The sequence below is a fragment of the Sarcophilus harrisii genome, chromosome 6 (genome assembly GCF_902635505.1).
Source record: "Sarcophilus harrisii chromosome 6, mSarHar1.11, whole genome shotgun sequence".
NCBI classification, from domain to species: Eukaryota; Metazoa; Chordata; class Mammalia; order Dasyuromorphia; family Dasyuridae; genus Sarcophilus; species Sarcophilus harrisii.
In genome coordinates, this window is record NC_045431.1 from 234,437,912 (window position 1) to 234,464,176 (window position 26,265).

The 26,265-nt window shown below is 53.6% G+C and overlaps 1 protein-coding gene across 2 annotated transcripts; it reads right to left on the bottom strand.

The window, feature by feature from the left end:
• Positions 1–329: 329 nt before the first annotated feature.
• GATD1 (glutamine amidotransferase like class 1 domain containing 1) lies at positions 330–11,638 on the bottom strand. Of its 2 annotated transcripts, XM_031942570.1 has the most exons (8): positions 11,502–11,632; positions 5,599–5,675; positions 4,762–4,867; positions 4,142–4,249; positions 2,989–3,080; positions 2,776–2,869; positions 2,303–2,414; positions 330–2,065 (listed from the first exon to the last, which is right to left on the bottom strand). In XM_031942570.1, the coding sequence occupies exons 1-8, from the start codon at positions 11,563–11,565 to the stop codon at positions 2,059–2,061; spliced, it is 660 nt and encodes a 219-aa protein (XP_031798430.1). In that variant the 5' UTR covers positions 11,566–11,632; the 3' UTR covers positions 330–2,058. The 2 variants fall into 2 exon arrangements, with proteins under 2 accessions (XP_031798430.1, XP_031798431.1); XM_031942571.1 differs by lacking the exon at positions 330–2,065 and having other exon boundaries at positions 2,299–2,414; positions 11,502–11,638.
• Positions 11,639–26,265: the final 14,627 nt, after the last annotated feature.

Below are 26,265 nucleotides of genomic sequence, written 5' to 3' on the forward strand. Positions count from 1 at the left end.
CCAGCTGGCCCCGCTCCAGACCCCGGGAGCCCTTCTGCAGGGCCCGGCCTTGGGAACAAGGCGGCTCTGTTCTAAAGCCCGTCTGAGCCCACTGATGGGGGTGGGGGGCAAGCCGTACCCTCTGCCAAGGAATCGGGGTGGGCGGGGGGGGCGGGCCTGGGAGGGCCCCGGGCCCCGGACCTGCCCGCAGCCCAACGGGACCTGATGGGGGCTTGCGGCCCCTGCTGTTTGCCGGCCTCCAGGACCCTCCGCCGCCCCCGCCCCTCGCCAAAGGCCCCCGGCGCCCCATTCAGTAAACTCCTGGCTCTGGACGAAGTCCAGTCTCCGGCTTTCACAGCTCATCCGCTGCTTCTGGTCAATAAACATTTATTCGGCACCTGCTGTTGTGCCAAGTCCTGTCCTGAGCAAGTGTGGGGACACAAAGCCGTCCTGTGCTCCCGGGCCCGGCTGGGGGTGGGGGCAGAGGGACAGATCCAGTTAGGGCACCAAGCAGGGCAGGCTTCCTGGGGAAGGCAGGGAGGAGGGAGAGTGCTCCGGGCCCAGGGAGGGGAAGAGTGCTCCAGGCCCAGGGAGGAGGGAGAGTGCTCCAGGCCCAGGGAGGGAGGAGAGTGCTCCGGGCCCAGGGAGCGGGGAGAGTGCTCTGGGCCCAGGGAGGAGGGAGAGTGCTCCGGGCCCAGGAAGGAGGGAGAGTGCTCCGGGCCCAGGGAGGGAGGGGGGAAGAGTGCTCCAGGCCCAGGGAGGGAGGAGAGTGCTCCGGGCCCGGGGAGGAGGGGGCAGGTCAGGAACGGCTCCAAATGCCAAGCAGAGTCGTTTTTATTGGCTCCTGGAGGCCATGGGGAGCCAGTGCCAATAACAAACCAATCTGCAAAAACTTGCAGGAGCCGATGCAGAGCGAGCAGGACATGGCTCACGGGGAGCCCCGGGGTGATTGCGACCCTGGGGAATGGCCTGGCTCTCCTTGTACCCCCACAACCCAAGACAAACCTGGAGGACGGTGCCAAGGCGCCCCTACCCTGGGGGGCGCACTGCTGCCCAGGGGGGGGGGGGGACGGTCCAGGCCAAGCCCCCACCTCGGTTTTCACCAAGTCCTGTGCAAAATGAGTGACGACAGGGGACGTCCCGCAGGGCTGGCCCAGGGCTCACTGGGAGCCGGGGGGAGAACGTGGACTGTAAACAACATGTAATTGGGGGAAAGACGCCCCCACAAGATGGGACAACAATGGGGATAACGGCGGGACCTCCAGTGTAGGAAAGTCACTTTGGAGGCCGGAGAGGGACTGGAGGGGAGACCGAGGCAGGCTGCAGCTGTGGTCATAGTCCGGGGGCAGGGTCAGAGGGGAGACTGGGCACAACGGGTGGGCCTTGGCGCCTGGGGCAGGAGGAGTGGGAATGGGGAGCCTGGCATGATGCCTAGGGCAGGGGTCTAAGGGAGGGAGGAAGAAGGGGTCCATCGTGGGCTGTGGCCCATGGGAGCTGGGCATGGGGGCGGCTGTGGGAAGGCCCTCCCCTGCTCTGCCTTCTGGGGCCCTGTCCCCACTGTTTCCATTCGCTCCCGCAGGGGGCAGTTTCTGGGTGACCGACTAGGCTCCTCCCTATATTCTTAAATAACCAGAAGGAAGCACTTGAGGGGGAGCACCCTTCTCCCCCCTCCCCCGCCCCCCTCACAGGCTCCACACCCCCCAGGATCTGGTCCTCAGGTAGGCACGAGCCCAGTCAGGCCAAGGACCCCCTGCCCTAGCACAGTGTCAGGAAGCGGCTTCGTCCAGTTGTTCTAAGAAGGCCCAAATGTCCAGGGATGGGGGCCCAGAGCACGTGCCAGGGATGGGGCCCAGAGCACCTGCCAGGGATGGGGGCCCAGAGCACCTGCCAGGGATGGGGCCCAGAGTACGTGCCAGGGATGGGGCACAGAGCACCTGCCAGGGATGGGGCCCAGAGCACTGCCTGGGCACTGCCAGAGTCCCCCAGCTCTCCTGGGCTCACAGGAGGAAACGCAGGGAAGCCACAAAGCCGGGGCTGAAGCTGTTTCCTTGGGGGGGCCCCAGGGTCCGAGGTCTCTGCTCACTTCCTGTTGGAAGGATGACCCAGTGAGCCCTGCTCTGGCCCACCCTGGTCCCCAGGCTCGGGTAGGGACGCTCACCCTCCTGCCCCGTCAGGGCCCATCCCTCCTCCCAGGCCAGTTCGGCCTCTGGGACCCTGTCCCACCCTTCAGGCCCCCGCTGAGAGCAGGCCCCCTGTGGGCTCCAGTGTAAGCGGAGGCTGCTCCTTCGGCCCAAGTCAAGGCTCCCGCCGGAGCCCGGCTCACCTGCTGCCGCACAGGAACACCAGGTTCTGCACTGCGAGCACCGTGGAGGCCTCGTTCTGGCCCGTGACCAGGTGCCGATCCAGGACCACGTGCACAGCGTCCGGCTGGCTGGCTGCAGCAGGGCGGGGCATGGTCAGAGGGGGCGGGGCATGGTTGGGGGAGGGGCCTACCCTCTGCCCTCTCCCCGTGGGTGGTGGTCCCCGGGCACCCTCCCCCCCACCCCCAGGGTCGCCCTGGGCCGGGGCAACGAGGGCCCTCCACGGATCTGGGAGGAAGCGCTCAGCCCGCCAGGCTCGGCCACGCCTCTCCCAGGCGCTAACACTGAGCTCCCCATACTGAGCTGGGGCTACCAGCATCCCCACTTTACAGATGGGGAAACTGAGGCAGACTGTCTCCCAGGCTCTGGCGCCCCCTGGTGGCGGCCCTTCCCTGCAAACCCCCTGTGTCCTTCCCCGGCCCCCAGGGCCCCTTACCACTGAAGCAGGCTCCCGCATCCTTCACAAAGTCTTCCATGATGATGGGCAGGCTACCGAAGCCAGGCTGCCGGACGAGTTCACACACGGGGGGCTGGGGAGCAAGAGGAGGGGCCCCTTTGGCAGCTTTTGGGGCAGGGCCCTGTGGGTGCCCCCCCCGGGGGGTTCCAGAGACCCCTGATCCTGCCCGCTCCCTGCCCTGGGGGGACTTACCCCGGTCAGGCTGTAATTCTGGAAGACCCAAGCCTTGTCCTCCGTGGCGCAGCAGAGGGCGGCCACACCGTGCCCCACAGCGCAGATGGGCTCTGGAACCAAAGGCAAACGGATGTGGCTCAGGCTGAGCCCGGCTGCCCCAGTGACCTCTGTGTGCCCGGAAGCGCCTGCCAGAGGCATTGTGGGTCGCAGCACCAGCTGCCCAGCGAGAGGCACGTCACTGGCCCGAGCCCTCTGAGGGGCAAGGGGTGCCCGGGTCTCTATCAGGAGCCTGCCCTGTCCCAGGGGGGAGGAAGGGCTCCACCTCCGGCCCCAGGTTCTGTGCCCCCCTCCCAGCAGCCTTGACCAGGGCCCCATCCAGGCTCCCAAGAGCCAGGCTGTGGTCTCTGCCCAGTGGAGCATAGGGGTCCTGCCGCTCTGGACACCGGCCCCCTCGGGCAGCCACCTGCCAGCCAAGCTCCCCCGCCCAGCCCAAGGAAGGAGCCGGCTCAGAACCCGTGGCCGGTGAGGGAGGTGAGGGAGCACAAGGGGAAGCCCCTCAAGGATACTGCAGAGCTGGAGAGGACCACACAGATGGCCTTGTTTACAGGCAGGGAAACCGAGGCTAGCTGGAGATGAGAGATACCTGGAAGGAATCTCTGAGCCGCAACAGACCTGAAGGGACAGGAGGCTCACTCCCTCCGTGCATCAGGGGCAGTGAGGGTTGTTTGGTTCTGGCACGTGGCCTCACACAGACTCTTTCCCCTTTGGGGTGCAGGGGTCGGCAGAATCAGGGTACGGTCTTTGTGCGGGCTTGTGGGTATGGCGCCCCGTACCTGGAGGCTACCTCCAGAGCCTTTTGGCTCAGCCCCGGCCCTTGGCCCTGGCAGTGCCCCCACCCCGACTTGCCCCGGGGGCCTTTCCTCCCAATTCCTAGGGCAACCCCTGGGTCCATTATCTGTCCCCCAGAGCTCCCTGTCCCCCATTCCTGGCTCGGTGGGGTCCACCTTTGCACCCGGGCCCAGACACTACATTTATTTCTGCTGTGTCACCTCCAAGGGCGTTCCCTGCAAGGTCACCAGGGGCCCACAGTGGGATTCCCACGGTGTGGCTGAGGACTCTGCCCCTCCCAGGCTCTTTAGTGCCTCAGTTCCCTGGCCTGCCCCACACTCACTCTGCTCGGTGCTGAAGTGCTCCAAGATCCGGGCCAAGTACCCGCTGTTGGCAAGGTCAGTCAGTGCCCCGGGGCAGCTGGGGATGAGCAGGGCATGGTACCTGGCACCTATGGGGGAAGGGATACAACTGAGGCCCAGGTGTGCCTTGTTTCACGGGGGTGGGGGGTGGGGTTGGGGGGCCCTGCACCAATACCAGGGGAGAGCTAGCCCCAGGGGAAGAGACAGTCAGGAAACAGAAGGGAGCGGCAAATATTTGTCTAAATGAGAAAATGGTGTGGAAGCTCCGCAGTCCTCAGGAGGCCCCGGGCCCGTCTCGCAGCTCCTGCCATCGTTTTCTAGGTGAGCCCCAGCACCTCAGCTCACGGTGGCTCCTCTCCTTGCCCCACGGGAAGGTCTCCCCGGCCCAAGGGAGTGCAAGGGGCCCCCGTCCTGAGCTCTGGGCTGGGAGGTTTGGGGGGTCACCCCAGCAGCCCTTGCCCCAGATGCTGCCTCTCAGGAAGGGCCGAGGCCTCTAGCCAGATCCTCAGGGCGGGGCCCAGGGAGTCACCCCGGGTCCCTCCCCCCACTGCAGATTGTCCCCAAGAACCTCCGAGTCACCCCAGGCCTGAAGGGGTCTCACCATCGATGGACTCCAGCTTGGCGGGGCTGGCGTAGGCCTTCATGCGGAAGTCCTGGATCCAGCGCATGTTGCTCTCGTTCACGCCCACAAAGTCCATGGCCTTCCCCTAGAGGAGGGGGGAGTAATGGCCCCCTGGCTCCACCCCGCATCCCCTCCGAGAAGCCCTCCCTGATCCTACTGTTTCGCCCCTTTCCGTCCTGGGGTCCCTGAGGTCCTTGCCGGCATCTCTGGGACGGGGACCAGCCCCCACACTGAACATGGGGTGTCCTCCCCAATGCTGGCCAGCCCTGGACCCCACTGGCTCACTCTCCTCCTCCCAGGCAGCACCTTCTGCCCATGTGCCTTCTGGGCCCCGGATTATATATGCCCCGGTCCTTCCTTCTGACAGCCATGTACGCCCCTAGAGGACAGGGGCCATTCCAGTTACTGCCGGTAACTGTAGTCAGTGCCCAGCCCAGAACCCGGCCCAGAACAGGCCCTAAACAAGGCCGTTCCTAAAGTTCTGGCTGGCCCTCTCCTGACGGAATGAACCTTCTGAACTGTTCCCCCGCCCGGGACTCAGCGGCCCAGGAAGAACAGGGGTGTCCATTCCCCTAGCAGCTACAGGGACGGACCAATCTCTTGACCCCCTTTGTCAAGGCAGTCTGGGAGATCTTGAAGGCAATTTTTCCATCTAGGAACATACCCGCCCACCCCCATCTCCCCCTGGGAAGTCAGGCCCCTTTGGGGGGGGGGGGATGCCCAGGAAACCCAGGGCTGGCCACTGGCCCAGAGTACAGGACTGGCCCCCGCCCCTCCCCGTCTGCAGGGGCTACCCAAAGACCCACTGGCACTTACTCCTGGTGTGGCCACCTGCAAGTTGAAGGCGGCACTGCCCATGGTGAAGCAGTGGAGGAATGAGTGGGCCGACACACCTGTAAGACATGAGAAGAGATCAGAAATCCCTGGGTGTGAGCCAGCCCTCGGGCCGGGCAGGAGCATCCGAGGCACCTCCAGAGCCAGGCTGGGAGCCACCCTTCTTCCTCTCAGGGGATTCTCAGAGGGCGCACACCACCATAAGCTCCCGAGAAAATGGAAAAGTCAAACGGGAGAAAAGGAAGAGCTCATGACAAACAAAATCAATGCAGCAATGATGAAAAGAGGTGAAAAACCAAAATGCGGACAGCAAGTTCCTCTGATAAAGAGCTCATTTCTAAGATATTCAGGCCAGCAGGACAAATGTAGAAATGAAAGCCATTCTTGAAATGATAAGCGGTCCAAAGGAGAGGCGCTTCCGAAAGGAAGAACGCCGACCGTAGCCTTGTTTTTAAAAAGTGCTCCTGTCATTAGTAATTGGAAAACGACAAAGGAAAGCAACTCAAATTCCAACTCACACCCATCAGATCGGCAACACTGACCCCCCAAACAGGAAAACGAATGCTAGGGGACTAATGAGGGCTTTGGAACAACAGGCACACTGATGCGCTGTCGGGAGAGCTCTAAATTGGCTTAGTCATTCTGGAAAACTACCCGGAACCATGACCCCAAAGTTATTAAGTCCTTCCTCTCTGACCCAACCATACTACTAAGAATAGCTAGCAATAGTAGGTCTATTGTTAAATAAACAATAAAACCAAGTGTCCCGCGGACAAATGGTTTATTTAGTGGCGCATGGGTGGCGAGAACCAGAACCTTAGTTTTTACCCAGAACCGTCTGGAGGGGAGGAAAAACTGGATGAAAGGGTGAAGACACTTGGCTTCTTACTGAGGAGGCGAGGAGGAGGAGGGTTGGCTGCAGGACACACTTGCAGGAGATCCCTATAGAGCTCAAAGAAGGGGAAAGGACCTCCGAGGACACAAACATTCAAAGCAGCTCTTCCCATGGTGGCAAACAAATGGAAATGAGAAGATGCCCAGCAACTGGGGAAAGAGTGCACAAATTGAGGGGCAGCTAGAGGGCAGCACAGTGGGAGAGGGTGCTGGGTCTGATCTCCCCGAGTGCAAATCTGGCCTTGGACGCTTCCTACCTCTGTTTGCCTCAGTTTCCTCATCTGCAGAATGAACTGAAGAAGACAATGGCAAACCACTCTGGGATCTCTGTCAAGAAAATCCTAAACGGGGACTCAAAGAGTTGAGCGTGACTGAGAGCAACAAAACTGGCAAGTTCTGATGTAAGAAGGTGCTGTGAGAAATGCCCCAGGGGATGGGAAGACTTGCCAGTGATGGGGCTAATGCAAGGAGTCCACAGGACCAGAGAAGCAGCAGGTTTCCACCTCCTGAGAGACAAGTGATGGATTCAGTGCAAACTGAAACCTGAGCTTTCGGGATGAACCCCGAGACTTCGTATGACTAAAATCTCCTCCGGACAAAGTTTTCTTTTTTCAATGGGGAAGATTTTTTTTTTTTTTTTTGGTTAGCTGAAAGTAAATATGGTAATGTGAAAAAAAGCAACCGCCTCTGTTCTTTCACCAACCCTGATGGTTGGGGGAGAGCAGAAGCGGGAGCAGTAGTTCTGGCAGAAGTTTGTTCCCCTCTTCACAGGCCTGAGCATTCCCACCGTCCTCCTGGGGGTTCATCAAAAGCCCTTAAACCATGTGCCTTGTTTTGCTGGCAGAGAATCATCAGAGAATCACTAGGACAAAGAGGCCGGGAGAAAGGCCCGGGATTAGCTGGGAGTTTGCCAAAAGGATTAATGAATCACCTCCCATGAATCTGGAGCCAAGAAGAGGGCTAAAAGACCAGGCTGGTTTGTCTCTTTCTACAAAGGCTCACCAATGGGGTGACTGGGCCACGGGACACATTCAAGCACCTATTTCCACTAAGACTTAATTCTGAGCCTCTCATTCTCCCCCCATGCCCTTCTTTCCCCCAAACTTCTCTTTTACTTTGGAGGCCATTGCCCCCTCCACGTCCCCCAGGGTCCCCACTCAGGATTCATCTTCCAGTCTTCATTCTCCTTTACCCAAGACTTGCCCAATCTATCTCACTGGGAAGCCTCTTTCACCTTCGCTGCTAAATCACACAGTATCCACTCCTCCCCTGGATTATTACAATAAGTTCCTTACTGGCCTCGTCTCCTTGGGCGGGGAAGGGATGCCACAGGGCCCAGAATGCCAAGCCGAGTCAAGGAGACTCATCTTTCTGAGTTCAAATCTGGCCTCAAATGTTTCCTAGTTTTATGACCATGGGCAAGTCACTTCACCCTGTCCCTAAATTTTCTTATCTGTAAATGGCAAACTGCTCTGGTGTCCCTGCAAAAAAAACCCCAAATGGGGTCATGAAGAGTCCGGCATCCCTGAAGAACACCAAGGAGCCTCCCTGCCTCAACATTCCCCAGTCACTCTGTCTTCTACCCTCCTACGCGCAAGCCGACCCTACTGCTCCCTCCTCGGTACAAGCAATCCCAGTGGCTCCCTCTTTCTCCCAGATCAAATGAAAATTCCCATTTCTAATTTAAACCCGGCACCTTCTTATGCCTTCCCAGTCTCCATAACTATCACCCCCTCTCCGAGGTCCATGGCCCGTCCGGGACGGCTTACTCGCCCAACCATACAAACGCTTCGGCTTCTACCCCCATGCCTCGGCCTTGGCAGGCCCAGGGGCTCAGGGGGACACACTCCCGCCTTCCTTGACGTCTGCAAGATTCAGCGGGAGCCCCGCGTTGGTTGAGAGCCTTCCCTGGCTGCAAAGACCCCCTTCTAAGGGGAATTCTGCCCACTTGGTTCCTTTCCGGCTAGGAAGTAAGCTCCTCCAGGGCAGGACCCGGTTTTGCTTTTCTCCACATCCCCATGACCTGTATGGATAGTAACAAATCCAGCAAAAACCGAATAACTGCTTGCTGAACAGCCCACTGATGGTTAAAAGTCTTTCAAAAAGACCTAAACAAAAAGAACATCCCGACTCTGGGCCAGGGCCCCAGAGGGATAAACAGGGAGGAGAGACCGGGCCCTGAAGGAAGGGCCTCCAGAGCCAAAAGCTCCGAATGAGCCCCAAACAAAGAGCTTGGGGGGGGGGGCGGCGCCAAAGAGCTGGAAGGCAGCCGGCTGCCCCTGGGCTCTGTGCAGGCCTGCTGAGGCACAGCCAGGGAGCAAACCAGGAGGGCAAGTTATTGACAGTTGGTGGCAACATTGTAGCAAATGCTTGGATACAATGTTCAACACTTCAGAGGGCTGATAATGAAACATGTTATCTGCCTCTAGCCCAGGAGGTCAGACTCAGAGGCAGAGTGGAGCCTGGCTTCTGCTCTCTGTGTCCGTCTCTGCCTCTCTCTCTGCCTCTTTCTCCCTGTTTCTCAGTCTCTGCCTGTCTTTGCCTCTCTCTCACTCTCTCCATCTCTCCCTCTCTGTCTCTCTCCATCTCTGACTGTCTCTCTCCCTCTCTTGCTCTTTCTCTCTTTGTCTCTCTCTGTCTCTTTCTCTTCTTTTGGGAGGGAGGGGACAGGAGAAGAACTAACTCCAGAATCTGTTTTTCATGATTATATCTATTAGGTTATTCTACAAATGTCAACAGTATTTTATTTTTCCAATTATATTTAACGATAGTTTTCCACACTCATTTGGAAGATTTCCGGTTATAAAAGCTTTCCCTCCCTCTTTTCCAAGACAAAAAAGCACTTTGTTATAGGTTATATATGTAACATTTTCATATTAGCCAGATCTATTGTAATGGATTTCTTCTGTCTTCTCCCTAAGTGGGAGGGAGGAGAGGGAGAGCGTTTGGACCGGAAAATAAAACTGGAATTAGAAAAATAAAAATAAGAGACACAATGGGGGAAAGAAGGGCTCCTCCTGCTCAGGCGGAGGGAGCCAATAAGTGAATGCCGAGGGACCTCAGTGACCCGCTGTTATTCTGTCCAGAGGAAGAGTGACCTTTGAAAGAATCAACATGCGTCATCGGGGACTTGATATCCGAGATAAGGAAGATAGCAAGGGAGCAGAGGGCCCCTACCTGTTTCCTGTCTCAGGTGAACTTCATCCCTGACACACAAAGGCCGGCGGGAGAGGCCCCTAGGCAGGGCCAGTGGCTCAGAGAAGAGCACACAGGACAGGGACCGAGGCAGAGAAGTTAGTGAGTGTGAAAGGGGAGCTGGGGAGCCGGCCTCGGGTTCTAGCAGGACGTCAGGCCCTTGGGTTCTAGCAGGACCCTGGGCCCGGTGATTTCCATCTAGAAGAGGAATGGGCTTCAGCTGGGCCAGCTCTGGGGGAGGGTGACCACACCTGGCCCAGCCCGTACCGAGGCTCTGCCGAGGCTCTAAGATCCTGTTGCTCTGGACAAAAGGCAACAATGGGGTTTGAGTTCAGAGTGCTGGATGGCACAGCCACAAATAATGGCAGCAGCCATTTCATAGCATTCTCCGGTTTGCAAAAGCCCAAGCCACAGCCTGGGAGGGAAGTGCTATTATTAGCCCCATGCATAGATGAGGAAACTAAGACTGGCAGGGGCCTTGTCTAGGGTCACACGGCAGGGATCTGCCCCACCGAATCCCAGGACACCCTGGGAGGCCTTTGTGGCCCGGGACGGGATGGGTTCCGCTCCACTTGGTTTTACGTCTGCTCAGACCCCGACAAGGAGGGAGGCCGAGCTCCTGGGCCACGGGTGGGCTGGAGTGGCTGGGGAGGCGCCCACCAAGCTCACAGCCTTGGGGAGCCCTTCACATTTAAGTGAGGAAAAGGCCAGCTGCAGAGAACAGGTTCTGTCTTATTTGTGTTTGGTTTTGTTTATATTTCAGTCCAGAGCCTAAAATCAGGAAGTCCAGAGTTCCAGGTGGAGCCTCACACTTCCCGCCTGTGGGATCCTGGACAAGTCATTTCAACTCTGCCTGCCTTGATTCCCTCATCTGTAAAATGGACATCATAATAGCACCTCAAATGAGCTATTTGTAAATCTATTAGCCCAGTGCCAGGCACACAGGAGGAACCTGGCAAATGGTTCTCCTCTCCCTCCCTCTCCATCACTTAGCTTCCCAATTTTACAAGTGGGAAGTGACAGTTACTGCTGGTTAAACTGCCAGGAAAGACCTCAGGGCCAGCATGTAGACCAAAGCCCCCTCCTGGAGCTCCCCGGGGTCTGCGGGCCCCGGAGGCCAGAGCAAGGGTTAGGAGCCCAGGAGAGCAGCTTTCCGAGGCCTGCCTTAATGAGAGGCTCCCCGGCAGCTCGGGTTCACAGTGGCGGTCGCTGGCCGGGGCTTTCTGGGCCACATGATCTCTGAGGTCCCTCCAGGCCTGAAACTTCACTAGGAAAACTTTTGCTAGAAAAATGGCCGCGATCCCATGGGTGCGATTCATGTGGTTGAGGCCGACTTGACAAGAGTCTGAGGCTGACTCCGTATGAGGAACAGGCCGGAGCCTGCGGGGGACCAGCAGGGCCCTTAGCAGAACTGCCATTTGTGGGGCAAGGCCCCGGATGAATCTGGAAGCCCACACGATCCCACGAAGTCTAACCGGGAGGTCGGGCTCGGCCCCCATTTCTCCCGCGGGGCCCGGGGCGGCGGCCCCGTTTGAAAGATGAGTTACCTGAGGCTCGGAAGGGACCTGTGAGCGCGGTGGGCGGCGCGCCTCCCGGCCCAGACCCCAGCGGGCTCAAAGTCCAACTGGAATTGGCCCCGGGGAGAAGGATGGGGGCGGGAGGGAAGGGGCGCGGGAGGGAGGAGGGAAAGGGAGGACGGGTCGGGAGCCGGATCCCTTCCCGAGCCCCGGGGCTGGGGCGCCCATCCCGAGCGGGCGCTTGGGGTCCCGCAGAGGCGGCCCCGGCCGATGACTCACCGCGGGCGGCGGCGCTAGCCACGATGAGGCAGGCGGGCCGGCTGGGGAGCCGCTCGGACGCCATGGCCACAGCCTCCGCCTCCTGCTTCCCCGCCCGCCCCCCGACACCCCGCCTGTCGGCGCAGGCGCCGCTCCCGGAGCCGGGGTCACGTGGGGCCCTTCGGTCCCGCCCCCGGGCTGACGTTCCCTCCCCCTCAGGTCCCTGCGCTCTCCTGGGTCCGGCTCCTTTCCCCTAAGGGGGATCGATCCAAAGGCGGCGCGCCCCGAGAAAGGGTGGCCGAGGGTCACGAGCGCGCCTCCCCACCCGCCCGGCCCGTGCGCCTCGAAGCTGGGGGCGGGTGGCGGCGGATCCAGGGTTAAAGTTCACCTCCCCGCTCCCAGGGCTTCCTTTGGGAGCTTATTTGTGCAAAGCCCAGCAATTCCTTGGGGCCTCTGGCCGGGAGGGAGAGGGAGAGGGGGGAACAAATGACACCGGGCGGGAGGCAGAGGGCGGGAGAGCCCGGCCCCGGCCCGGCCCCGTAGAGGAAGCGCAGAGGGCTTCCAGGAGCGCAGGGACGAGTTAAAGCTTCAGACGGGGCGCCCCGTGATGGGAGGGGGAGCCTGGAGCCGGATCTGGGACTTGGATCCACCCTCCATTGAGCAAGGGGCCCCGGACCCGGCCTCCTGCCCCCCCTCCCCTTCTGCCTCCTCCCTCCTGCCTCCTTTTTAGGTGGATGGGGGCAGAGAGACAGACAGACAGACAGGGAGGGTCAAACGCAGACACACAGACCTGCCTGGGCACCTCCACGAGGGCCAGGCCCCCGCTGGCGTCCCAGGTGCAAGGTCAGCCCTGCCTCCGAGTTGCTTAGCCTCAAACAGAGCCGCTTAGACTGCTGGGAGGAAGCAAGAGGGCTGGGCCCTGGGACCCAAGGCCCAGCTTAACATCGAACCCCCAGACCGGGGGGGGGGGGGGGGGGGGAGGGGAGGAGGACACAGCGCCAGGTTCCCCATTCTGGGGCCCGGGGTCCCCGCAGAGGCCGCTGAAGCCGCGAAATCCGGACACCTGCCCCTTGGAAGGACAGCGGGGAAGCTGATGTGGGAAAGATTCCTTTCTAGATTCCCACCCCCTCGGAGTTAATAATGTAAATTACCCTTTAACTCACAAATTCGGGTCCCTTTGAATTCCAATAGATCTGGGCCGGCCCAGCCCCACCCGGTCTGAGCCAACTTTGGGGCTACAGCCACAGGTTGCCAAGCCCCATGGGAGAGTCTGAAACAGGCCTCGAGTTCTACACTCCCCGCTCCATGGAAGAGGGGGAGGAAAGGCCAGAGCGAGGGTGGGGGAGGAAGAGATGCCATCTTGCCCGGCATGCTGCGTCCCAAGGGCTCCTCTGGCGATTCCACGCAGGAACGTAAGGGCGGGGCAGCTCATCTAAGCTCCCAAATCTTGCTGGGAGGGAGAGCAAGACCCGAAGGAGAGACCGCTCGCCCTTGTCCGGGGAGTAGCAGCCGTGGGCAGAGACATTCTCTAAACTCACCCCAAGTCAGTGACCTTTCTCCTCCTGGATGGAACCTGACCATTAGAGACGCCACTGCATTTAACAGTGGGTTGGGAGAAAGGCTCTAACATGGCTCCTCTTAGGTTTCTCCGGTTACCTCCCCAGCACAGATCAGAAAGCTTGGCCTGGGACCCCCGAGAGGGGTGGGGTCCCCAGAACGGCCAAGTGGCTCCTTGGGGGGGGGGGGGCGAAGAGGGAGGGGGGGGTGTTAAAGAGACACTTCCTCTCAGGTCTCAGAGTCCCTGCCTGAGAGCAGGGTTTTCTAGTGATGAAAAAAGATTAGAAATGCATTGAGATGCAAAGGAAGGGCCTTTATTTTTCAAAAGGATTTGGACAGAGGGAGTTTCCTCAAGCAAAGCCTCAGCTCCAGGAAAGACTTTAGAGGCAGGGGAATGTCTAGATTGTGGACAGGGAAAAACTTGTAGTTTTCTAAATCCTTGCAGCCTCCCTCGTATCTCTTAGAGACAGAGCAGACAAAAGAAGGCCTTTTGTCAATCCGCAGCAATTCCTCAAGAATTGTGCCAGAGCTTAGAGCTCCCACCAACGACCCAAGCCCAGGGCTTTGGGTGTCTGCTGCAAGAAAGGGAAAGAAAAAAGTCTTCCCTTGTCCAGTTCCGGATCGCCTGGTCAGAATAGAGGCCTTTTCACCTGAAATGCAAGTAGGATGAGGCGGACGCAGATATTCTCCCCGCTACTTTAGAGATAGAGTGAGACAAAGAAGGAGCGCAGATTCTTCCCGGGAGAACACTGCCGAAGCACCTCAAAGCCCAGATCGGTTCTCAGTGCCCCGAAAAGGTTGGGGTTCGGTTTGGTCGCCAAATTATCTAGCTTCCGGTGTTCATTAGGGAACCAAATGTTGAGGTCTAGATTTGGGGAACCTGAGTGAGATTAGGTTTAGTTGAGGTCTAGTGGCAGATTTGGGGTACAGGGAGTCAAACGGAGCTCTTCTGCAACCCCTTTGGATTCGGCGGTAAATGAGGTCTAGTTGCGGCGGGAGTCCCCAATAAAGGAATTCATTAGCCCGAGAGCTAGATCTATAAAGGAGGTTTATTATTGGGTTTGGAAGTAGGAGATAGATGAAGGCAGAGATAAGGAGGCACGGACAGAGGGTCCTCCCTTGGCGGCATGTTTGGGATCTCTGCAAAGAGGGGGTCCCGGGCGGTCTCTTGGGCTTACTGTAGTGGGGAGATTGGGGCTCAGTCTTATCTGCTCAAATCTCCGGAAAGGTTTTCACCAGCTTTTAAAACAGAACTTTGCTGGCAATCTGGACAAGGGAGCCGTGCCCCTCCCGGACCCTTACCTGCCTCTTAAAGCCGCAGCTTCCAGCCCTCAGGAAGCGTGCTCGTCCCATATCTTTTAAAACGGGACTCGGTTTCCCTGGTTTGGTCATCCTGCGTTAGAGCAATGCCCCCTCCCGCCACAGGCTTTTAAAACTGTAGAAGCCTCAGAATTACCCTTTTGCCTGCTCAGGAGGCTGTCTACAAAGACAGGGGATTTTAAACTGCTCTTGGGTTTTTTTCTTAGCCTCAGGGCACTACTTAAAACCTTCTCTCAGCTAACCCTAACCCTAACCCTAAATGCACTACTTAAAACCTTCTCTCAGCTGCTGGTGGAGAGATGACCTAGGTAAGCCAGGCTAGGTCTGGCTCTCTCACACTTTCCTACCTAACCCTACAAGTGGGAACTCTTTTGCTCCTAATTTTCTCAGTCCCAAGACCTTTTGCTCTTAGCACACTCTGTTCTATTTTCTGAATTGGCGTTCGATGTCCCTGACAACAATTAAAAGGTTCTTTTCTGGGCTCCAACCCTGGCCAGGTTGCAGCTTCAAGAAAGACTTTTGGAATGATGGCTGGGAACAAAATTCCAGGTCGAGGCAAATGAAATTCTTTGGAAGATGGCTTTTTTCTTTTTCTTTCCTCCCCTCATTCCTTGACTGTAGCAAGAAATGAGTTAATGGGAGAAATTGAAGCCATTTAAGAATTCGGTGAACACCTTAAGGAAAGAAGTCTGTCTTTCCTGTCGGTGCTTTTCTCAAGCTCTCTAGACTTGTTCCCTGTTTTCCCTCCCCCATTCCTTGAGACACTGGCTCAAGGAGCCCGGGGCTAGAGAACATGCTCACTGTCTAGAGCTAAGGGAAGAGCTATTGAAATGGAGATCACACTTCTCCTTCACTACCCTGCCCTCTATGTTGGTGGCTCTCTAGGAGGTTTCCACCGAGGCAAACCCCCCCCTCCCCCCCCTGCATCACGCTTCTATAATGGGGGAGACAGTCCAAATCCCGGGATCGGTGGCCGGACTATCGGGGAGCTCCACGCTCGGGGGGATTTGTCGCTCATAGGACGCTGTGAGGACGAAATCCTGGTTTTTCTTTGGCAAACGGCCTTCTTGGAGGCCCTTTGTGACACCTTCTAGAGACGTCTAGGAAGAATGGGAAAGTCTTCGGGTTTTGCAATCAATTGGCTTCCCTCCCCCATCCCTAGGGATTTTAAACTGCCTCTCAATGCAAAGACAAACACTGGGCTTGAGAAACATGCCTCAATCTCAGCACCTGAACTCCGAATAGATTAGCTGAATTCCAAGAATTGTCTGTCTCCGGACAAGTCCATTCTTTAAGTGCTTTTTTCCTTTCGAATCCTGGGACTGATTAACACTCGTGCCCTCAGGCAAAAGCGGGGAGCCCAGCACACCCCACACATTCTTCTCTTTTACAGCTGAAAAACTCAGCCTCCTGAAACCTAGGACCCACCCACCACTTCAATTTTTTCGGGGGACAAACCTCAAGGTTTCTGCCACTGCTGCTAACAGCTGTTTGTTGGTTTCCCTTTCACTCTAACCTGAGACTCTCAACTCTTTTCTTCTCAGGGGATCTTCTGCCTCCTGAAAAAACACTCGGAGTGGAGCAGAAGCGCCTCTTAATACAAATCTCTCCCAGACTTAGGCCTGTAGGTGCCCCGGAAACTGTCCGAGTATCCCCCAGTCTCTGTCCTGAGTTCGAGCAGGAGAATAATGGAGGAACTGCGCCACACCACAGGGGCTGAATTGGCCCCTGGCGTCCTGTTCCCCAGTAGGGAATTGGGGTCTGGCCCTGTTTCCCCTTTTATCCTGTAATGCCAAAGGTCACTTTTAATGGCGTGACCAGTTCCTCCATTTGTCCTATTTGAGTTCAGATTCGCAACCACAGTGCACTGTGGCTGCGAATCTGAACTCTTGGCCTGGAGAGGTCGGGCCAGAGCCTCTGGGAAAGAGAACAGTTTCCAGCCACAATAGCCTGATGGTAGACACCCCCATTTCGGCCACAGGAGAGTAAGTTTGTCTGGGTAGACACTGTGGTACCATGTGGTTTTGTTTGTTTGACTTTGGGGGTGCCCTTTTCTTGGGGTACCGGTTGGTTTGGTTGATTAGTGAATAACCGGAAGCGGGGTCACTTGGGGTGCCCTTTTTGGGGGTGCCATTTGCTTGGTTGATGAGTGGCCTACTGGACGCAGGGGGTCGCTACTGGAGTGATGGAATTTTGGACAAGGTAAAAGACTTTCTTTCCTTATCTTGTGGTGGACACTGCGGTCATCAAGACTGCACTCGTTGTTTGGAGCTCTTGGGATCTCTGGCACAATTCTTTAGGAATTGCTGCGGCTCTACCTCTAAAAAGAGATACGAGGGAAGCTGCAAAGGTTGGGAAAACTAAGTTTTACTTGTCTGCAATCTAGACACTCTGCCCCCTCAAAACTCTTTTCCTGGAGCAGATGCTTTGCTTGAGGAAACTCTTTCTGTCCAACTGTTTTCCAGAGACAAAGGCCCATCCTTTGCATTTCTAAGAGAGGTCCTCCCACTTCTTCCATCGAGTGGGAAGTATAGACATTTGAAAATGGGACTCAGTTTCCCTGCTTGGCTCATCCTGTGTCAGAGTAATGCCGGCCCCTCTGGCTTTTGCATGGTCAGGGGGCTATCTACAAAGACTCGGGGTTTTAAAAACGCCATTTGGTTTGGCTTTAATGTTAGCGTCCTACTGAATGTTGTAATTGTGCAGTCTGTGTGATCAGCGTTCTGTATGTCTTGTATGTTATTGGACAGTCTAAGTGTGACCAGTGTTCTGTATGTCTTCTATGTTATTAGACAGTCTAGTTGTGCTCCGTGTTCTGTGTGATTTTTGTGAAATTGTTTGTAATTTGTTTGTTTTGGTAACTTAAAAGCTCTGTTAAATTTAAGAACAATGACATAATGCAGAGACCTGCCTAGGCCCGCGAGGCAGAGTGTGTGGACCCTGGAAGAAAAGAGATAAGGGCAAGAGAGAGGGGAGGTGCAAAATGGAGGCAAGGCAAATCCATCTGATCAAGCCTCATTTTAATGGGTGCAATAGTACAGATATATATAGCAGTAGAAAAGAAGGCAGGGTTATTCAAACACAGTACAGGGTGGGGGTCCATGACAAAGGGTTGGTATCCCGCCCAAGGATGAGCTGCTCAGATGTTTCTGGTGGCAGGAAGCTCTATGATGCGATTAGGGGATGCCTAGATATCTGTCTATTCAAAGTTAGGATGTGATTAGGAGATTCCTATTCAGGAAGTCTTTGGTATAATGTGATTAGGAAATTCAACCTATTCAAGGTTGGCCTTATGTGGCTGTAGATTAGTGCCGGCTCCCCACAGGTCCCCCTTTTTTCATTTATATTCAAAGAATCAAATGTAGAATTTTTCATTTCTCGACCTGTGCCTGGCTTAGGTTGTTCCTATGGGGAAAAGCCTTACCCGTCATAGGAAGGATGTACAGAAACGTCTCTTCCTGGCTAGGTTAGGTCGGCTAGTCCTTGAGGAATCTTCCCTGTCATTGGCTAACCAGGTCTCGATGTTTGTCAAAAATTTCTATTGCTCATATGAGCATCAAGGGGGTCATCACCAGTCTCAAGGCGGTGATAGTGTCCATGAATGGGTTTGGCCAACGCACTATCTACTTGGGATTTTACAAAGGAAATGATTTTCCGGAAGGCCCAGGGTCCAAAAGACAAAAGTAAAAGAAGGCCAATTAAAGACCCTTTGAACTTCTGAAGTACTAATTAATTCTAAAGCTTAAAAAATAATCCCCAAAACTGAGTCTGCCAGGGCAATTTTAACAAAATAAGGGATTCTAAAGCTAAAGCCTCCAAATTCAATCTGAACTAATGAGATAGGGGGTGGGGCTGAAATGCCTAAGGCAAAGTGAATAGGGGTTCCTATTATTTCAGGTATTTTGAAAAAATCTACCAATTTTCCAAATATTCTATCCTTTCCTCCCTTTTTTTTTTTTTTTCTCACGGAAAGGAATCAAATGACTATTCCCCATATAAATCCCAAGAGTGAATCAAAATCCCTATACATAACAAGACTAGTACAGTGGCATTTCCTAAAAATCCTTTTCAAGATTTAGCCCATCAGTTTTATTTACTTTCTTCCCAAATCTACCCATTTCCAGTTTTCTCTTTCTCCCTAGCTATATACCTGAACACTCAGGCGCTCCTTTGGGCCGGGCTCTGTTTCAAGGGGAAAAAGACTTTCCTGTCTGTTTAAAATATCTAAATTCCATTTACGTACAAAATTAGTACATCAGGTAAAAAGTTTTAAAATCACAAGCAGATTTTCAAATAACCAATTCCCAAATTCCTTTATCATTGTTCTTAAATACTTAAAGCTTTTACATCAGTAAACAGACTAGGGGTTGTTTCCAAGACCTCCGCCCTGGGGGAGAAGTTTGTTTCACCTTGAATTCCCTTTTTCCCTTCCAGAATCCAAAGAGTCTTCTATGAACTTCCAAGCCCATTTTGTGCCTTCAGAGAAGGCCTAGATATTCCATTTAAACTTCTTTTCTTTAAATGTTAGCACACTGCTCTTCTAGATTTTTTTTTTAACTTTCCAAACTTTCAAATCCCTTTTTAAAAAATTTTATTTTATTTATTTATTTATTTACTTTTTATTTTATTCATTTATTTTTTTATTTTATTCATTTATTTATTCATTCATTCATTCATTAGAGGGAGGGTACTGATATTCTAATGACATTAAGGAATGTCTATAACACCTTTACCTCAACCTTTAAGAGGGGACAGTCATGACCTTAAGGCAGAATTACGAAATAGGACAAATGGAGGAACTGGTCACCCCTTTAAAAGTGACCTTTAGCATTACATTCCCAGGATAGTCCCAACAGCTCAGGGGCCGGTGAGTTGGGTCGGCAGTGCTGATACTTTGCACTCCTTCTGACCCCTTCCACCCCTTCCCCATAAGAGTGGAGAAAGTGGGGGGAAGGCTCAGGGTCTTTGCTTATAGAGGAACCAACTCTTTTTAAAGAAAGGCAGCACAGTTAAAAGATTTCTAAGAGCTAAATTGCATTCTTATCTTGACTAGATATCCAGGCCTCCTCTTTCCCCTGACTTTAGTCCACACCCTGAACCAACCCCAGGAGAAATTAGCTTTCCTGGAAATTAAGAGTGAAAGGGCTAACTCTAGGCTACTTAACACTTTTTACTATGGACAAATAATCTTTTGCTCCCAGCACTTTCTCCTACTTCTCTTTGATCATTAAATTAGATGGGCCATCAGCATTCTTACAGGCAGCCCACAGAAGGGACCTGATGCATCTTCTGCTGTCCCCATCTCCACCCTGGATGACACCCCGGGTTTAACCTGCTCCCGAGAGCTGGGCTCCAATCTTTGGACTCGCAACTGCCCTTCAGCCTGGAGATGGGACAAGTGACTGAGACAAACACCCCTTAGATGCCCTGCTGCCATCCCCAAACCCCACATCTCACGCCTCACTTCCTGGCATGAACCCCCAATCTCTCCAACCCTTGCCAGCTCGAAGCAGTTAAGAGGAAACCGGCGCCCCTTTTCCCCACATGCCTTTGGAGGTGACTGCTTGAGGCGGGGGATGAAGAGGGGACCCCTGAACTTGGAAAATCCTGGAAGGAGAAAATCTTCAATTCTGCCTCAATAAGAGACTTTGCCCCATGTCTTTTTCCTTTAATGAATTTAAGTTCCAACTGCTTGAGGGGGGAATGATGTGGGAAAGATTCCTTTCTAGATTCCCATCCCCTCGGGGAGTTCATAATGTAAATTGCCCCTTGACTCACAAATCCTGGTCCCTTTGAATTCCAATAGAAGATCCCGACTTGTCCCAGCCCCATCTGGATCTGAGCCAACTCTGGGGCCACACCTACAGGCCACTTGCGCCAAGTCTCCTATTATAAAAGGACAGGCTGGGACCCCCTCTTGGCAGAGATTCCAAACATGCCGGCCATGGGAGGAGGACCCCCCTTATCTCTGCCTTCACCTATCTCCTACTTCCAAATCCAATAATAAAGCTCTTTTATCAATCTAGCTGTTGGGCAGATAAATTCCTTTATTGGGGACTTGCACCAGCTACTAGACCTCATTTACCGCCGAATCCAAGGGGATTACAGGGGAGCTTTGCTTGACTCCCTGTACCCCAAACCTGCCACTAGACCTCAACTAAACCCTAATTTCATTTAGGTTCCCCGAATCTAGACCTCAACAAAGCGACCGGGGACAAAACCAGAGACATCGCCTTGTGGGCCAGGGTTCGCCAGGGGCACTGAGTGGCTATAAGAATGGGACCAGGAGGCACGTATACTTATTGTGTATCTAATTTATATTTTAATGTATTTCACATCTACTGGTCATCCTGCCATCTGGGGGAGGGGGTGGGGGTAAGAGGTGAAAAATTGGAACAAGAGGTTTGGCAATTGTTAATGCTGTAAAGTTACCCATGCATATATCCTGTAAATTAAAGGCCATTAAATTAAAAAGAAAGAAAGAAAGAAAATAAATAAATAAATATAAAATTACCAAGAAGAAAAAAAAAAAAAAAAAAGAATGGGACCAGGAGGAAACTGAGCCCACTTGACTGAGGCTGAAGAAGTCACTGGAAAGTCCCTTGGACAAGATCAAAGAAATTCAGCCCAATCTTTTGCCAAGGGACGAACTGACTCTGAAATCCTTTGGGTGCATAAAGGGAAAATGGGTCTCGTTGGAAAAGTCCCGGAAGTCGATGTCGGGAAAGGCTGCGGAGGGGCTGGCAGAGCATGGCTGAGTGGTCAGTGAGGGGAGCAATGAGCTTGGGCACTTGTAGAGCTAGCGGAGGGCAGAAGGGCCCCAGGGTCCTGTCCCGGGGTCAGGAAGTCGGGCAAGACTGAACAGCAGCAGAGCTCCCCCCTCTCTAGGTGTTCCTCCAAGGGCCGCCATATTGATGGTCTGACCACACCATGTCCTGCTCAGAAAGCCCCAGTGGCTCCTCACTTCTGGGATCTGACACACCCTCTGGCTCGGCTCTGAAAGCCTTCCCTCCTGGGACAGTCAGCCTGGCCAGCCCAGGCCCCCCCCCCCCCCCCCCCCCCCCCCCCCCCCCGCCCCCTCCGGCTCCCTGGCCTGCTTGTCCTTCATTCTGAGGAGCACCAACGACCCCGGTAGTGTCTCCAATGTCTGAGCAAAGGCCTGCTTAAGCTGCCTCTGGGGCTGCTGAACACAATTGTCCTCATCTGCCCTTTCTTCAGGGGAAGTCTTCCCCTGCCTCCCTCACCTCCCTTGCCTCCCCTGCCTCTCTCACCTCTCTTGCCTCCCATGACTCCCTCACCTCCCCTGCCTCCCCTTCCCCACCTCACTGCTTAGCCTCCACCAGGTTTAGCTGGCAGCTAAGGTGTTTTTCTCAAGGTGGGGCCTCTAGCCCACTGCTGCTGGGAGATTACCCAGTTTCTCTCAAAGCCCTGACCCCTCCCCACTCCCCCAACACTTGGAATATAAACTCGGGGGTGGGGGGGGGGGTTTCCTTTTCTCTTTGCCAAAACCACAAAGCAGAGGCTAAATAAGCTGTTGGGTGCACATCTGGGTTCCCAGCTCTGGATATTCCCAGCTTATCCACTCTCCCAGAAGGGATTCCAGCTGTGCTTGGACGTGGCTGGCTGAGCGGCAAGGAAGGGCACATCAGTTGGTCAGGGACTATTCCCTTCCCCTCCCACTTTTACTCATTCCGACCTCCAGGTTTAGAGATGGGAACTCTTGCCCACACCAGCATCTCATCCAGTCGCTCCTTAGCAGATGGACTGGGCTGGGAGCCAAAGGACTTTGAGGGTCATTTAGTATCTAGTCTCATTTTACTGGAAGGCACCATAGTGCCCAGAGCCCCAGGCCTGAAGTCAGGAAGCCTCATCTTCCCAAATTAAATCTGGCCACACTTACTGTGTGACCCTGGACTAGTCACTGCACCTGGTTTGCCTCAGTTTCCTCATCCACAAAATCATCTGGAGAAGGAAATGGCAAACCTGTATCTCTGCCCAGAAAACCCCAAACGAGGGCACGAAGAGTCAGACATGACTGAACCACAGCCACCTCATTTTACAGAGGGGTACTGAGATCTACCCAAGATCGTCCAGGGGGTCAGTAATCAGACCTGGAATAGGAACTTGGTTCCTTTGACTCAGACGCTGTCTTCCCTTTCCTGTGGGCTGGTGGGCAGAGAGGACCTTGGGAGTGCTTGGGAACCCCAGGCCCAAATTGAACTCAAGGGATTCTCTCTTCCGGTTATAACAGGAGCCTCATCCTGGTGTTTGGGCAAGAGAAAGGTCTGGAGAAGGTCCAGTAAAGGCCTGGCCTCTCGAGACAAGTGAGAACCTGCTCCTTCCCCTTCCTGGAAGAGCCGCAGCTGAAGGAGCAGAGACAGATGGAGGATGTTCCCCTAGCCCTCTGACCTTCATCTTCCCTTAGGGACTCAAATAATCCAGGCTAACTGTCCCTTCCTACAGGGAGGGCCTCCTGGAAAGCTCAGGGTCCAGAAGGAGAGAAACAACATCAGGCAAGTCGCCTGTTGTGAAATCACCGGGAGCCAAAGGGCAGGGCCCCCTGTGGAGCCCTTCAGGCAGGAACATTGTGGGAAGCTTCCTACCCTGGAACTCTGCTCACTCTGGCCTGACGTGGCCAGCAGAGCCTGCCAGAGGTGGCTCCTGGTGCCCTCTGGGCCTGGGTACACTCCCCAGCCAGCCTTGACTAATGGATTTTTATTTTGTCTTGTTCTTGAGAAACACCAACAAAACCCAACGGATTTGCATACACGAAGAATGGCAAAATAGGAAGGAAGGGAGGGGGTTAGGGTACATAAAACATTCTCAGGTGCTGCCCTCCCTTCTGGGGCCCCTCTCACTTCCTTCTGGGTGGTTTCTAATATTTCTTGGGTGATTTTTCTTTCATTGGGCATTAACACCTGCTCAGGCTCATTCTCTCTTTCCCCCCCACTTAATATTATATATTTTTCTCCAATTACATGTAAAGGGTTTTCAACATTTATTTTTGAAAAATTTTGAGTTCCAATTTTTTCCTTCCCTCTTTCCCGTCTCCCCGACAGAAAACAATCTCATGTAAGTTACACACATACTATCATATTAAACATTTCCACATTAGTCATGTTGTGAAAGAAAAATCAAAACAAAAGAAAGGGAAAAAAGCGAAAACTGTGCTTTGTTCTGCATTCGCTCTCCGTGGTTCTTTCTCCCTTTGGAATTGTCTTGCTGAGGAGTTAAGTCTGTTATAGTTACCACATAATCTGACTGTTACTATGTACAATATTCTCCTGGTCTTGCTCACTTCCCACAGTATCAGTTCATGTAAGTCTTCCCCGGCTCCTCTGCAATCCACCTGCTTGTCATTCCCCCCATTAAGAGTATTTCATTTTTTCTAAATATATGTAAAGATTGTTTTCAACATTCATTTCTGTGAGATTTTATGTTCCAAAATTTTTTTCTCCCTTCCTCCCCCACCTCATCCAGACAGCAATCTCATAAGGTTAAATATGTACAGTCCTACACAAAAGGGGAAAATACTATGAGAAAAAAAGCAAACAATAAAAAGGGTAAAGACAGCGTGCTTTGATCCACATTCAGTTTTTAGTTTTCTCTGGTGGGGATGGCAGTTTCCATCCCAAGTCTTTTGGAATTGTACTGGATGACTACACTGCAGCTGCTCATCACAGAACCTTCTTATAGAACATATCCCATGACTTTCCTGTACTACAGCCATTCCCCAGCTGATGAGCATCTACTCAATTTCCAGCTCTTGTCACACACAAAGGGCTGCTACAAACATTTGCGCCCGTGTGGGTCGTTTCCCTTTTTTATGAAGTAGTGGTACTGCTGGATCAAAGGGTCTGTGCAGTTTTATAGCCCTTTGGGGATAGTTCCAATTGCTCCAACTCTCACGAGAAGATGAGGTTCCCAGAGTGGAACAGCTGCTTCTCCTCTCAGGGTTCTAACACTGGATAACTCTGAGGGGCTGGGGTCTCCAACTATTCAGATAGATGGGTCCATCTGAGGAGCCAGTGTCCTTCCCCCAAAGAGGCAGTAGGGTGGCCTGAGAGCACTTAAGTTCAAATATGGCCTAAGACACTTCCTAACTTATGATCTGAGTGAATCATTTAACCTCTACCACAGTTTCCTCAACTGTAAAATGGAAATGATTTTGACCCCTCCCTTGTGGTGAGAATCAAATGAGATCATATTTATAAAGCATTTAGGCAAGTGTATGGCACATAGTAGGCATCTAATAATTCATCTGGAAGAAGAAAATGTCAAGAATATCAAGGAAATTAATGAAAAAGTACAAAGGTCTGTTGCTATTAATTAGCTTTAATGAACATTTTATTGAGAAGGAATAGCAAAGAAAGAAGTTCAAAAGCAGGCCCCCTCCCCCCCCCCAAACCAGGGACACAATTTCCTATGAAAAGAGCGCCCTCACTCAAAGTGGTGGGGGGAAAATATTCGCTCACCCAACCCCGGAGCACACTCTTCATCCTGTATGATACAAGGTCCTTGGGATGACCCAGAGAACGGTGGGGCCTGAGGGTACCTCACACTTCGCGGCCCTGGGAGTCTATTTCTCCCTTTAAGGAATCCCCACAAAGTTTGGGTCAGGGAATGGTGCCAACCTGGGCAAGGTACCCCTTATTCCTTGCAGGATGAAGTAGCCGGGCCAGTCTCCCACTGGACCAGGGCCTAATCAGGCTTCGGACTTCCCGCTCCCACTGACGAGGAAGCCTCCAAAGGCTCTTTTAATATTCTGAAGTTCTCAGGGTTATAACCTGATAAACCCCCTATCTGAACACTCTTTCACATCAGAGGAAGAATAAAGGCAAAGCAAATGGGGGCCATGCGCTTGGGACACAGGTGGGAGAGAGAAGGCGCTCAAAGCATCCTCCTCCGCTGCGACTGTCAGGGAGGAAACAGCATCCATCATAACCTTTGGCAACCATTCTTATGCCTCTGGGTGGCACCAATAGAACCCACTTCCCTCCACAACTGCAGTCCTTCCCTGGTCCACGGCTGGGCTCCCTCCTCTCCCCCCACCCCCTATTAAATCTCTTTTGTTGGAGGCAGATCCAGATTTGGCAGTGTTGTCTTGGTCCCTGGGACCGTTCTCACTCTGCAGGGTGGGCAGCCAGCTCTGTAATGCCAAAGGTCACTTTTAATGGGGTGACCAGTTCCTCCATTTGTCCCATTTCGTATTCTGCCTTAAGGTTATGACCGTCCCCTCTTAATGGTTGAAATAAAGGTGTTATACACATTCCTTAATGTCTTTAGAATATCAGTAACCTCCTTCTATGAGGCTATCCCCACCTAGGTCTCTGTATTATGTCATTGTTTTAACTATTGAAATTTGTAATTGTTTTAACTATTGAATTGGTCTCTAATCTCTGTCTTGCTCAGTTTCTTTTGGCATTACAGCTCCATCCTGGGTCCTGGCTATCAGGGTGGCCATTGTGCTGAGCAGAGGGCTTAAGGCTTCCCCAGGTGTTTGCCTTTATAACATCGCAATGGTATCAGTTGTTCTCCAGTTCCTGCTCCCTTTGCTTTGTAGCAGCTCGGCTTCCCCCGGGCGTCTCTGAACCCCTCCTTATTCCTCAAGACACAATAATATCCCATCATATTTATATCCACTTCTGGCAACTCAGGAAGGCTAAGTTGCAGAAAAAGGAGCTAGTTCCATTAATAAACGGAGTTTCCTCCCATGAGACAAACTCAAGATCTACATGATTATTTAATGCACATTCTCTGATTGAGAGCCATCCCCTTGGTTTCCTGGCTGCCTTTACAAAATGTGCTTCTACAAATACTTTTGTATATGACAGTACTTTCATTCTTCCTTTTAATAAGATTTATCCTTCCTCCCTCCTTTTCTTCTTTCCTCTTTCCCTCTCTCCCT